We start from the raw sequence: 14126 nt of genomic DNA on the forward strand, positions 1-14126 counted from the left end.
GAAGAGAAAAATACTCTTCAACAAAAACAAATGCGAACTTCAAAGCTCACGAGCAGAAATATCAACTACAGTGATTATTGCTTTGAAGCCAGCAAAACTGGGAAGTGAGCAAGCACTTGTTATTCAGGGAGGGAGCCTATTCTTCTCTTGCTGCCAAGTTTTTCTCAGTTCCTCAAGGTTACTTCTATTTCCATTTTCATGCAGTCTAAACACATCCTTCTGATCTCCAGCTCCCACTCCTTGAATTCCAGCAAGCCTTCTGATCACGTCCCTTTCTTATCTACTTCCTTCTTTACACCTTAAGTCTCTCTAATTCCTAACTCCAGAGAAACCTTATCACTGGTATAAGCCTGTCATATTCTCAGAGTAACTCTTCTACTAAATCCAAAAAACATGAGCTTCTCCTGGTCAGATTTGTTACTCCACGTTGTCCAAAGTCTAGAAAACTCCTACTACTAGAAGACATTATCTGACACCATAGAGATCACCAGAGAAGCCAAAATCTCAAGTGTTGAAATACCACGTGGAAAATTGAAAATATAAATCTAACATGGAACATGAACTTTGGGCAACTTACACACCAGACACAAAGCCTAAGGGAGGGAAAAGCCTGTTTGACCATCATCAGGTACAGATTTAACACACAGCACTAAGTAAGCTTGAGGCTGCACTACCAGTAGTGCTGCTCAGCATGTGATGTGTTCATGGGCATGTGGCTATGTGGTTCTCAGCAAATCAAAGATGGGTACATCCTTGTCTACATCCCAAAGACGGGACATGTCAAGGAAAAGCAGAACATGAGTACAGGACTGACATACCGAAGCTCATGGGAGCTTCTGGCAACATGGGACACATTCCTCTGTGACTTCTACTGCTGTAAAACAGCAGTAGCTCCACTGACCTTCAAAGAGTTACACTGCTGTAAAAAGTATGTGAGAAGAATCAAATCTATCTGTAGATTTGCCCAAGTCAGTCAGCCAGCATTTCAAAAGCAGCTTATAATTTTGGCTGTCTCAATTTTCGAGTGTCTTGGTGCCTTAACAAGACACTAAAAATAAAGAGCCAAAATTACAGGTTACTTTGCACAACTTGGGCCTCAGTTTCTCTGGACCAAATTCTGATGCTACTTGAGCTTACTTGTAATTGAAGCCTGGAATAAGTTTCTTGAACAATACAGAGCTACAAAAAACTTTCACTAGTACAGATGAGAGCAGACTTGCACTGTCTGTGCCTCAAGTCACTCTTTACCAGTCTGAAGACACTGGGCCAAATCCTCAGCTGGAATACATTTGTCATAACTACACTGGAGCCCCCATACCTATTTTCACTGGCTGAGAATCCAACACAATAAATCCCATTTGACTAATTTACGTAGCATTATGAAATTTAATACCTATACAGAGCTTGGAAGATAACAAGTCCTCAGCCTGATAACGACTCAGAGTAGTGCCAAACAGAAGTAACTTCATTGTTAAGTGGAATTGCAGAAAGATGAGAAATGCATCAGATCTACTGCATGTTAGTATATATATAAAGTCCTACTACTACCAGTTTTCTGCAAATGCCTCAGTTCAAAGTGTGTTATTAGGGAACAGAACTGGTAAAATGGAAAAGCCATAAGAGATGCCACTGCCAATCATCAACACAACAAAAAGTACAGGAAAATACACGTAAACACCTTCATCCAATGGAAATCAGAGCAGTCAGCTTTCTTTTAATTTAGGAACACGCTGTGCTTGCCTGGGGGCTGCAGGGGCAGGGAAGAGAGAGAGGGTCAGATCTCCATAGGATTGACCCAGGTTTGAAAATTCACAGCAATTAAAGTGCTGAGAGCCAAACCTCCCACGCATCCTTCCCCTAAGTGTCAGGAAATGGTGTCCCCTGATTGCTCAATCGCTAGGTCAGATGGCTGGCCTGGAGGGACTAGATCGGTTTCTGGGATTCCACTGGACCTTGGGGGAATTTTATGTCAACTAAGGCAGATGGAGCGAAACCAAGCTATCTGGGAGATGCTTTCAAGATGCTGTTCAACTCTTGCCGTGCCTCCCTGCCAATAAAATAGTCAGTGCACGCCACGTCTGGACTTGGTAAGAAAAATTTTTGTGACTGATTTCAAGATGAACAGAATGATCTCCATTACACATAAGGAGCACAACTAAAATAAACAGCAGCAATAGCAGCAGACAAGTGATACAGTGTGGTAAGGCCACTAGGATATCTAGAGAATTTGCTTACTCAGCTCTGTGAAGCCATGAGACTGCACTTCGTAACACATAATATAGACTTTTATAACCTCAGGGTTGCACTGTGATTGTCACAAGCTCCGACAGGGAATTGCTTTCTGTTTCACAAAGCAAAACTGAAAAGATGTCTTCCCTGTCCATATTGTGTTTGTTTCTCTTGCTTCCAGGGTCAGTGTCCACCAGTAGAAGAACTAGCAATTTCCTGGCTGGTATAACCTCATCGAAACTCAAGGATGCTGAGTGATGACCCATGCATTCTCATGAGACACTAAATTTATCTCCTGCCAGATCAGTATCTCCTTCCCCATTCCTCCTCCCACCCTTCCACTCAGTGTGCAACTTTCCCCCTGAACCAAGACTAACAGCCCACAAGGAACTTCCAGACTTGCAAACCCCTGCAGGTAGTGTCGCTCACTAGTGGGATGCTGAGCTGGAGGACAAAGAGAGGAATCGCGAGACAGAAAAGAAGCAGTCAGCTTAATACACCCCAAATCTGGAATTATCTCCCCCTTAGTTCCTCTTCTCACCCTCTCAGCTTTCAGCAGTTCTGTATATATTAGTTCTGTATTGCCCAATGCACTTCAGACAGACTAACTGCTGAACCAGGTAAAAGTGTCTGTGGCTCAGAGACACTTGTCTTGGCTGTGACAGCTCTCAAGCTTTTATTGGGGCATACAGGTTTCTAACAAGTTACTACATTTCTTAAGGATTTTTTTTCTTTCACATTGCCAGCCAATGTGACTAGGCTGTTGCTAAGAAAATAAAGCAGCTTCTTGGAAAAGGAGCTGCTAGGCTACTGGAAACAAAATCTAATAAGAAATAAATGGAGGACAGGAAAAGGATTCTGACATGTCATGGCAAAGCAGCCCAGATCCCAAACCGATTCCTTCCAGGTCTGGAGACTTCACTTCCAAAGTACATGCCTCCAGGATCTGGCTCTGAGAACACATGCTCCCTCACACATGCAGTCAGTACGGTTGCTTTTTCTCCAGCTCAGCCTAGCTTGCTTTACATGGCATGGCATGGCAACCCTTAGTGGGGATTAGACCTTGAACATCTGCCCAGTAAAGGCTACCCCCCTTACATTAGCCAGCACAGTGGTTACATCAACCTGCAGTTGCTTTCAGCACAGCTAACCAGACTTGCTCAATTTCATTTTGCAGGGGAGATCCCTGCAAAACTCTCTCCTCCCAATCCTCACCTTTCCTCCTTTTCTTCCTTCTCCCTGCCCCAGCAACCTACTCTGCCACCCTCAAGAGGAAAAGTATTTGCAGACTTATTCCATCACCAAAACAACTCAGCCCAGGGAGCGCTGACTCGCAACAGCCTTTCTTGTGACTGCTTGTTGGCTGAAGCCAATTACTAACAACACAGTGCATTATATTGTGCAATTCACATAGCTCCTGCTTCTCAGCCCAGCTTTGTGTTTGTATTCAAGGGCGTCATCTCTCCTTCCAGCAACTGCACAAACCAACCACCCTCTCACTGGCAAAGAGCTTTCTAAAGTTACAAGTGCTAGCTAAGTATGTCAGCTTCACACAGAAGGCCTCAAACTCTTCCACCCACCTGGGGAAATAGCTGTTTCTGTCATGGGTCTCATTACAGAAGATGCCAATGAAGAGGACAGCTGCCTCCACAGCTGTCCCCAGAACTGCTCCCGTCTCTACTCAGGGAATGAAGAAGGGACATCCAGGTGTGAAGTGGGGGAGGTAAAATTAATTACATGAATGAAGCACTGAATTTTAATTGTAAATAAATACAGGTGAGCGCCCCACTGAAAACACTACCTTCTTATGGAGTAAGCTTGGGAATCTCTGGACTGCTGAGGTAAATAAAAAAAAAAATTTTTAAGAATCACTAGCTTTCCTTGGGACCTGCACCATGTGTCTGTAGCAGTACCTCTGCAGGTTTTTCACAGGGAGATTCTCTTTGTAGTAGCTGCCTCCTTCACGTATGACCCTGTTACAGCTAGTTTTTGGATGTGAGAGATGCCTCTTTCCTCTGTAGAAGCAGCGGGTTCTTTGGAGAGCCCTTAGTATAAAGTTAGTACGGGCTCAAGGTGCTAAATTCATCAGATTTAGCGAGTGACACCCCACACTCGTGCTAGGATCTGTTATTGTCAGTAGCCTGGCAAACAGAGTGGGACAGGACTTCATTGGCAGGGAGCCAGGAAATTGCCTGTCATCCTCATAAGGAAAGAGGAACTGCTTGCTGCATAATATGACAAGGGATTAAAGAGTTAAAAAAGAAATCCTGCATTGTGGAGTTGCCTAAGGAAGTTGGGTTTTGCCTAGGGCTTATTTGGGATTTTGCTATCCTGCTACCAGAACATGAAGGAGCTGAATTTCAGTTAATTTTGTAGTCTTCCAAAGATACGTCCTTCCCTCCCTCTCTCTCTCCTTCGACCTCCCTCATCCCCTGTCACTCCCATGCACATACAGAAGAGTACAAAAGCCTGCACTGTCAGCCCCTCTGCATACCTTTGGGAGAAGCAATTAAGCTAAACCTGAATCCCGTGTGCTGCCAAGCTGGCTTCAGGATATTTCAGAGGAGAAAAAAAAGAAAAGAAAGACAAGCGGTACTTGCAGGGATTTGTTCTTGAAAACAAGAAAAAACAGGAGATTTGCTTCAGCAGCTGCACTTACACTGTAGTGCCCGTGTCTCTGCGCAGTTCCTCCCTGTTCTGCAGTCCTGTAATCCACATAGAGAAATGCCTGTGCTGCTCCTCTCGCTGGCTGTGCTGTTGTAGTGAGACTGGAACTGCTGCTGTTTTCACTTTCAGACCAGCCTCTCTCTCCAAATCCTCTGACGTCAGACAGCCTCTAAGAGATATTTATGGAATGAACGATATAAAAGTTTCTCTAGGTAGAGCTCAGATTGCAGTTTTTTGGGATTTGTAATTTTTACCATTTTGGATAGAAAACCCCTCCAAGGGGGGTCAGGGAGGAAACGGTGGGGAACTACAGATGTGGTTGTATAAGTCCCTGGCAAAAGACAATCCCTGTACTTTTCTGCCCATGATATATTATATCCACACCCAGGATGTAACTATCTGTCATGAAAGTCCCCATTTGGAAAGCGGTATTTTCCAGCCTCTCAGCTGTGCCTAAACAGTGTTCAAATCAAGCCTGGCAAAGAAGTCTCCCCCACACACACGCACTCCCAGCCCACAGCCCTCTGCTGTGTCCAGGCTTTGACTGGATTTAACTAAAACAGGAGTGAAACAGCTCTTCCAAGCATCTTGTCCACATCCTCTTTCAGTTTTGCACTAAACCCTTCCAGCTGGAATGTGTTCCCAGGCATGTGGGTCAGCTTCCCACCTAACTTCAAAATACCTTCTAGAAGTGTCTCATCTCAGATGAATACCAGCTCAGAAAATTCATTTGATCTTTGATCTCTATTATGCTCTGCCTATTTGCATCTCTATTTCTATTATTTCTTTGGTACAGTACAGTACGACACATTTCACCTGCTGTGAAAGCCGCTTACAGTGTTACGAAGAAGAGAAGAGATGCTAGTGCAAAAACTGATGCAGAAGTATTAGCATTAACGTTAAGCAGTACTTGAAGAGTGAAATGCTTTCATGGTATAATCCTGCTGAGGCAAGCGATGATAAATTTGGACTGATAAGACCTCTTTGTTTTGCATTTAGGAGCTGAGCTTGGCTATAAGCCTGTAAGTATCAGTAGTCCCATCTAAGAGAGGAGGAAACTGAGGTCTGAAGGTGAAGTGATATATGTTGAAAGTCCTTGAATGAGCCTTGCCTGATTACAGGCAGACCTTTTTAAGAAATTCAAAACTTATTCAACATTTGCTGGAGGAGTCTACAAATGTGCTGCTATTATAAGCAACTGTTATTTTTTTTTATACCCCATCATTTCCATTTGTAAACAGTTATAAGAAGTATGTGTCTTGGTACCACTTTTGGAGATGTGAGTGCTATTTCAAAATGTAAAGCCAAGGTTCTTTTCTGTGCAACTTACTGGCAGAGCAAATTTACCATTTGGGGCTGTGTGGATTAGTTTTTTCATATACATATGCTTTCTCTTTTCTGCTCTACCATCATCACTTTTGGGCATGAGCCAGGGCTCTTTGAAATCAATAAAAATCATCTGATCAACTTCAAAAGGCTTAAAATCAAGTTTGCTCTGATAATTTTCTAATGGCAGGTAGCCCCATACATTGCCGTATCATCACTATGACCAAAAGCCTTGAGATAAATTCCAGAAGAAAATGGTGTCTCTTTGAAAAGATTTCCACCTTTATACTTAAAAGATGGGTCTAAGAATCTGGCAGATGCAGGAACAAGAAAATATTCCCAGCCCCAAAGCAGTATTCTGTCAAGCAAAGGAAGTAAAATGTTTTCATATATAATGAAAAATAATAAAAAGAACCCAGTTTTGACAATGCAATCCAAGCATTGAACAAGTGGTGGTGTTGTCCCCTCTGGCTACCAGATTTGCCACTTGTCTACTTAAGATCAACAAGGATAATTCAGGGCATGAGTCCCCATCCTGCCATGCTGCATACTAGAAGATCAACCCTGGAGTTACGTTGCTACCTGTTGGCAGCTTGCCCCATAGATATCCACAGGGAACTCTAAAGGGCAGAGTGATTCAGGACTTCTCTGTAGGATACCAGAGCTGGTCCTTATGGGTAGTTCCACCTCCCAGCAGCCTTCATTGACTCAGCTCCTGTGGTTAATAAACTCTTTAAAGCACGGTAAAGGCTCCTGGTGTTTGCTGAAGATGAGATAGCTATCCATGACTCCTGCTTTCTCTGTTTAATTTATAGGATTATATTACATCTTCTCCCTAGAGAGAGGAAAAGGAGGAACGTGGAAATCCTGACTATCACACAGAAGTAAAGCATTAATAACTACAGCCTGTCTTACAGTGTGACCCAAGCACAAACGGGATTTCTTTATTTCAAAAGACTGCAGCAAGATTGAAATGCCAAGAGACTGAAATGCTCTGTTTACCCATACATGATATGGACAATGACAGTGAAAGCTGCTATTAACCTGTGTCCAGTAGTGCATTTCATTTCTGTCCTGAAGGGATATGCCTCTTAACATGTAGTTGTTAAGGTAGAAACATCCATCCCATCAGAAGTGCTACAACATTCCAGTTACTGCAGATTAAGACAGTATCTCTATGAACCTGTTGCATTTCTTTATGGAAGTGAAAGGAAGACTAGCCAGTTGTATTGTTGTATATTCATAACCTCTGCACTGAATCACGTAAGACTCACTTCCACAAGATGCAACAGGAGCCCTTTTTAGAACACAACACCACGATATGAAGAGCACAAAGATCCCATCTGTGGGCAATCTATATTCCTGTTTCCTACACAGGAAAACCCTCTCCATTGGACTGGGAGTGTGCATGGGGCACAATTTGCTCCATTTTAAACATAATTTATTTAAAACAGTACTTCTACCAAAAGATACTAGAGGCAGGCACTTTTGGAGGGTGAAAATCAACTTTGTGCACTGGACCAACACAAGCATAGGCATTACTCAGCCCTAAAAAAGAGAGAACAGAGACCCTCTGCATCACTAGTGCATGACTGACAAAACAAGAGAGCATGTGTTCCTCAGATCCCAACCAGTCTTAATACATGTTCACATAGCAGTCCAGTTGTCGTTACTCCCTTAGTGATACATAACAAAATAATAAACCAAAGGAAATGAAACCGTATTAAAATACTATTCTTGCTGCCATAGTGGAACAGACCATTCAGCTCTCTAGTCTAGTACACTGCCTCAAGCAGTGGTTAGATACCTGCTGATTCAGAGCATGAAGAATGGAAAACACACTACATCCAGCCAGTTGTGGGCTGGAATATTACATAAGAAACGGGGGGTAAAGAGGGAGGAGAAATTCTTTCTTGAACACCACAGTTGATCACTTTACACCCTGAAGCATGAGGTTGTTCCAGTTGCTGGGTTTTTTCCCTTGCACTGGTATGGCTATGAATGTTATTTCTGCATATATTTCAGTTTTGGGAACCTGCCAGGTTTTTTTCCAATCCACTGAAGTCAGGAAATGCAAAGTTATGGCATATGTTCAAAAGAATAGCACACACCAAAGCATGCAGAGAGCTCTATCTTTGTCCTCAGATGCACACAGCCTTGGCCATAGTTTTTAAATCCACCCGGTGATTTTCCTTTCATTTTGCATGACAGAATTCTATTCTCTGTGTGCTTTTGGCCTCCAGATTTAATTCTCCACTGCACTGACTGGAGTGAAACCACTTACAGATCTCGTAGATGTCTTAATTTCCAAGGCCTGAAGCAGTACCATGGCTTACCAGGTGCAAGTGAACAGTTTAAGTGATGGGTAGGGAAGCTGGTGATGTGTTGCAGATACACATGTGCCAGCAAGAAGGATCATTCTAAGACACTGCCACAGCTATCCTTGTCCCATGCAAGGGATTGTACCCTGCATATCAGGAAAGGGGGAAGGAAGCACCTTCTGGCACCGTAACACAGTGTTACGGTGTCTCTTTAGCCACACAGGATCGTGCAGAGGATGGTAAGTGTCCGAGTATCATAATCAATGCATGGCACTGGATAAACCTGTATTTACAGTTAGGCAATGAAGTGACAGCATTTTAGACTCAGTTTCCTCCAGTATCAAAGCTAACAAAATATGAGAATCAGGGGAGAATGAGGCTCACACAACTGAAGGAGTGCTTCCAATTAAAAGTAGTGCAGTGTTAGAGTAAGACTTACAAAGCCAGCATCTCTGCAGCACACTGCGACTGAACTTGGAGACTGAGGGACAGACTGAACTCCTCAAACTAAATTTAGCAACAGTCTTAGCCTTGATGGACCGTACTCATACATGGGGGTGGACAGAAGGCAGCATGGGCTGAGAACACCCTGCCTCCACCGCTGCCAGAAGAGGAGACAGGAAAGAGTGAGCTCTGTCCCACACAGGGAGTTGTGGCTAGGCTCTGACTCCTTTGCAGCAGTCAGCTAGACCAAAGAGAATTGAGTAGGCCGGACTATTTGGACAGTTGTAAACTAAAATTGTTCTGCAGATATATAATATCACAATTAAACAACATTTTTGTTATATATCACAGCCCAAGTAGCTATTCCCAGAGCTAACTTAGATTCATTTTGTTTTCCACCAAAAACTATATCGCAAGTTCAGGTTAACCAGGGTCCTTTGAGAGCGTTGTGGGACAACAGTTTCTTGGCTTCTTTCACACACATACTGGATTGACGACTGTTAAAGAACAGATACTTCAAAGAAGCCAGAGATACAACTTGGGGGAAAAAAACGTATGCACACAGTAGACAACCATGCAGACAGAAATGCCACCAATGATATACCATATTACAGCAATCATCATGTGTTACAAAACATCAGGGGAGCCTGGGTTGGAAGGAGAGTTAAATTATGGGGACTGTATCAAATGTAAGTGTCTTGACTGGCATAATTTTTTTCTTTTCTTTCCTAGACATTCCCACTTTTTGCAAAGAATTTATTTTTAAAAGACTCCAGGAAGCCAAGAGAGCCTATTAGACTAGCAATTATCCTGAGTCACTTCCTACAATGGTTTAAAACAACTTTTCAGAAAATCTCTTCTGTGGGCGTGGATGCAAGTACATCAGTGGCCCACAGAGTTGAACCAGTAAACCTGAAAGAAGTAATGATCTACAGCTAACTACATTACATTTTTAATAACATTGAAAGAATGCCAAGGTTGGAAAATCAAATGTTGGAAAATGACAGATACCAAACACATTACTATACGGATACGTTTATCCACTACCCATGTAAAACAGCTGTGGCAGAACATGGGATGGAACCCAGCTGCCTGCATTTTAGTTCAAGACATTTAGCCCAACACAATTCTCTTTCTCCTTGTGGCTCTTGCCACAGTTGATGTGAGCCTGATGCATGGGATGAAGCAAGTATCTATAAAATGTGAGCACACAGTCAGAGCTGGTGCTTTAATTTTGGCACTTCCACACTTTTGGGTGCTTTAGTTTACAAATGCTTATGTTCTTTACTGTTGTTCTTTCTATACTATTTGCTAATTAAACAAGAAAAAAAAAAGTACCAATTCCAAAATTTTTGCACATGTAATCCTACTGAATTTATGAGAGATCAGCATAATCCCTGAAGCCTCCTGAATACAGGAGTTTTACTCTACTGCTGTCATGTCACCATACTGCTCTCCTCTTGTGATGTTGCCATTTCAAGATGTAATGCAGTTTGACCATGACATATGCAAGTGTCTTCTCAGGCAGGAAAATAAAAGAAAGTTCTTGAGTTCTGCTTCTGAAGCATGGTACAGTATTATGGACGTAGGCACAAAGACTTGGCACAATTATTCTTGGAAGATATATGAACTGTAGAGACCACTACGCTTGAGCCCCAAGTTTTATTACCAGACCAGCCAAAAGTGACCTCCTGTATCCTTGGTTACCTCACCTGCAGAAGAAGGAATTAAGAAAGCCTGCCTATAGGATAAAAGCACAGGATCTTGACTGATAATATCAATCTTTTATAACATAAGAAATGAAACAAGCAAACAGAACAAAATGAAATCATAACATTTAGGTATTCTGTCTCTTTTGTACTTATTAAATACCAAAAATGAAGAAATAATTCTCATGTGACATATACATTTACTGTGAACATATGTTTCTACCACCTGCCTAATAATCTATAGAAACGAGTAAACTCACAGCATTAAACAGAAAGCCACCGAACTCCAGATTTTTCTTTTTTTTTCTTTCCAGGTAAAATGAAACCTGGTCTTATAAATGAGTGAAGGTTTGAAGATAGAATACTCATTTGAAGAATCCAGTTTTGCACTAGGCTTGGAAGGGTGACATATGACAGCAGTATAATCAGGCTTCTGGTGAAGACAGGCAAGAACAACAGCTTTACAAACTTATGCTAAGAGCATACTGACTCTCCAGGGTCTTAGTCACTGTTGATTTAGCCACAGTTCAAGATATTCAATATCCCACAGCACCAGGTTTTTGTGTCTGAAGTAAAGCAAACAAAACAATGAGACGCTCATCAGCTATGACTGTCCTTAGAAGAAGAGACAATTGCTACTTCCATATTATTTTCACAAACACTACACAGAATTGGGACTCAAGTCTCATGAATACAAAGATTGGCAAATGAGTTTTGCAGCCTCTTTAAGAGAGGAGACAACTGTGAAGAAGTATCTTGCAGGCAGCTACAAATACTGATTTTGCTGAAGATGCTGAGAGTGGGAGTGTGTCAAAGGAATGAGCCCACAGCTGAGTGGATTGATAAGTTTGGACTCTTTTGCCTCATCGTCTTTAAACAGCAGCAGATGCAGAGACCAGAACTGAGCAGAGGAAGCTTAAAAAAAACTTGAACTGAACAGAAGGGGGGGGGTTCAAAGAAGCCAGAGATAACACCCCCCCCCCAAGGGGGGTTTAAAATTGTCCCTGGAGCACAAGAAGGAAAAGAGGTACCTCACTAGGGTAAGTAAGTGCAGGGTTATATTATGTAATGGGATGGCTATTGTGTTTCACACAATAAAAACCCATCCAAAACTTCACTAAACCTGATGAGCTGAAAATTCTAAAAAACAAACCAGAATAACAATTCTCATATGTCTAAACCCACTGATCTCCTGAATCCCTGAATGTGTTCCTTAGGATCCCAAAGTAGTTTGAAATAAACAAAGTTGGGATGCTCAGCATATTCTAAGACCAAGATAAAACATATTGTCAAATGTGCTCTAAATTAGTCCATTTTGTTCTGATGTACCCATTTATAGAAGAAGACAGACCATTAATGAAAATTAGCAGTGGTGAACCAGTTCAGATAAAACTTTATTAACCAGTTTCACAAGAAAAGGCTATGTATCTTTGATTTGTCATTTTCTTTGATTATTTCAAGTATAGACAGAACGGTGACAGGCTTAAACAAATAATTTTATAACTTTTTGTGTCATTTCATAAAATTTATGTCATAAAAATTGTTACTAGAAGATTCTTGTCCTTATTAGGTACAGGAATTATCTAAAAATTAAAAGTTTTGTTCCTGTACCTTTTTTTTTCCCAAATTAATTTGGCAGATCCAGGAAGGTGTAACAATTTAATTACATTTGGATCAACTTAGTCAAGACGTGAAAGTGGCAGTGTGTGTAAAACACATACATATGTTTTAGTCTCTTTGACAGAATTCTTCATTTCTCTGGGCCTTTTTCTTCATCTGCAAAATGGGAATTACAGAATTGAGTGCTTGACATGGATGCTATGAGGTTAATCTCATTCCTCTTTGTAAAGACCTGTGAGCTCCTCAGACTGGAAAAACTGAAGAACAACGAATTTATTCAGTGCTTGTGTCTCTGATACACAAGTGTGTATAAGATATTGAAGAATAATCTTACATGAAGATGTGTCTTGCTTTATCCTTCTCTGTTCTTGGAGTACCTGATTTGACAGGGTTTCAGATAATTTGTTTCATATGGGCTAAAGACAACAACCAAGCAATTATTTCTGATGATTGTGCTTGTCTTCCTGAATACTTTGATAGCAGGAAAATTCTTTTAAGTAGTACAAGGAAATGGCTAATACTTTTCTGTGTGCATGTCATGTCATGTTAAACTAACGTAAGTTACATGGAATTAGCTTACAGAAGAGAGAAAATCACTGGTATGGATGTAATTACGTAAGTCTTTGTACACTTTTCTGATTTGGGATGCCAAATGTATTGTTTCTTAGGACAGGAAAGATGCATACTCAAGGCAAGTGTCAGAAAGGCCAAAACAGTCAAATGGACACACAAAACATAAGATGTTGCTTTCCAGAGACCATACTTATTTAAACAGTTCTCAAATATACAAGTGGCAAAGGCAGTAACAGTGAATCCCACTCATCTCTCTTAATACTATTTCCAACATTCAGAAGTAAGTCCTTATTGTTGCGTTGAGGAGGAAAGGGCTGCCAGGTTGTGAACAGCTTAGTCAAGCTCTCTACACCTCTGCACATTCCACAACAGCTGTTATGAAGTTCTTCCTGCAGGACTTCTATACAGTGAGAATCAAATGCTGGTGCAGGGCCATTGAAAACGGAAATTTCTGGATCTACTGGTACAAATTCACATGAAGATAAACAAGCTGAAACCCTGCAGCACAGATACCCCGTACTGTTATTCTCAAAAAAGATCACAGAGAACATTGAATTTAGTCTTACTTCTGAAAAAAATCACTTATTTCCATTCTCAGAAGTATTTTTATGTCAACACAGAGAGTTTTATAGATAAGAACTTTGCTTTCACAGTTGAAGGAGCACTGTTTGGCTCAGGACTATTTTTAACAGCAAGCAAGTTACCCGATGCTACCAGATATTATTAACAACAAAAAAGCAAATGTTTCATCATCAAACATTAATACCTTAGAACTGGCAAACTGTATAGATAGATTGTTGTGGTTTAACCCAGCAGGCAGCTAAACACCACACAGCTCTTTGTTCACTCCCCCTCCCCAGGGGGATGGGGGAGAGAATTGGGAAAAAAGAAAAAATTTGTGGGTTGAGATAAAGACAGTTTAATAGGACAGAAAAGGAAGGGAAAATAATAATAATAATAAAAACAACAACAACAACAACAATGACAAAAGAATATACAAAACAAGTGATACATAATGCAATTGCTCACCATTGCCAACCGATGCCCAGCCAGTTCCTGAGCAGCGGTCACTGCCCCCTCAGCCAACTCCCCCTAGTTTGTATACTGAGCATGACGTCATATGGTATGGAATATCCCTTTGGCCAGTTTGGGTCAGCTGTCCTGGCTGTGCCCCCTCCCAGCTTCTTGCTGGCAGGGCATGAGAAGCTGAAAAGTCCTTGACTAGTGTAAGCACTAC

General features: G+C 41.5%; 1 protein-coding gene across 1 annotated transcript in view; it reads left to right on the forward strand.

The window, feature by feature from the left end:
* Positions 1 to 710: 710 nt before the first annotated feature.
* The window catches only part of KIF6 (kinesin family member 6), a 209533-nt gene continuing 196117 nt past the window's right edge, over positions 711 to 14126 (forward strand). The window contains exon 1 of the mRNA XM_009283804.2: positions 711 to 928. Coding sequence (XP_009282079.2) covers positions 711 to 928 — 218 coding nt within the window. The remainder of the gene's footprint in view (positions 929 to 14126) is intronic.

The sequence above is a fragment of the Aptenodytes forsteri genome, unplaced genomic scaffold (genome assembly GCF_000699145.1).
Source record: "Aptenodytes forsteri isolate BGI_AS27 unplaced genomic scaffold, ASM69914v1 Scaffold309, whole genome shotgun sequence".
NCBI lineage: Eukaryota > Metazoa > Chordata > Aves > Sphenisciformes > Spheniscidae > Aptenodytes > Aptenodytes forsteri.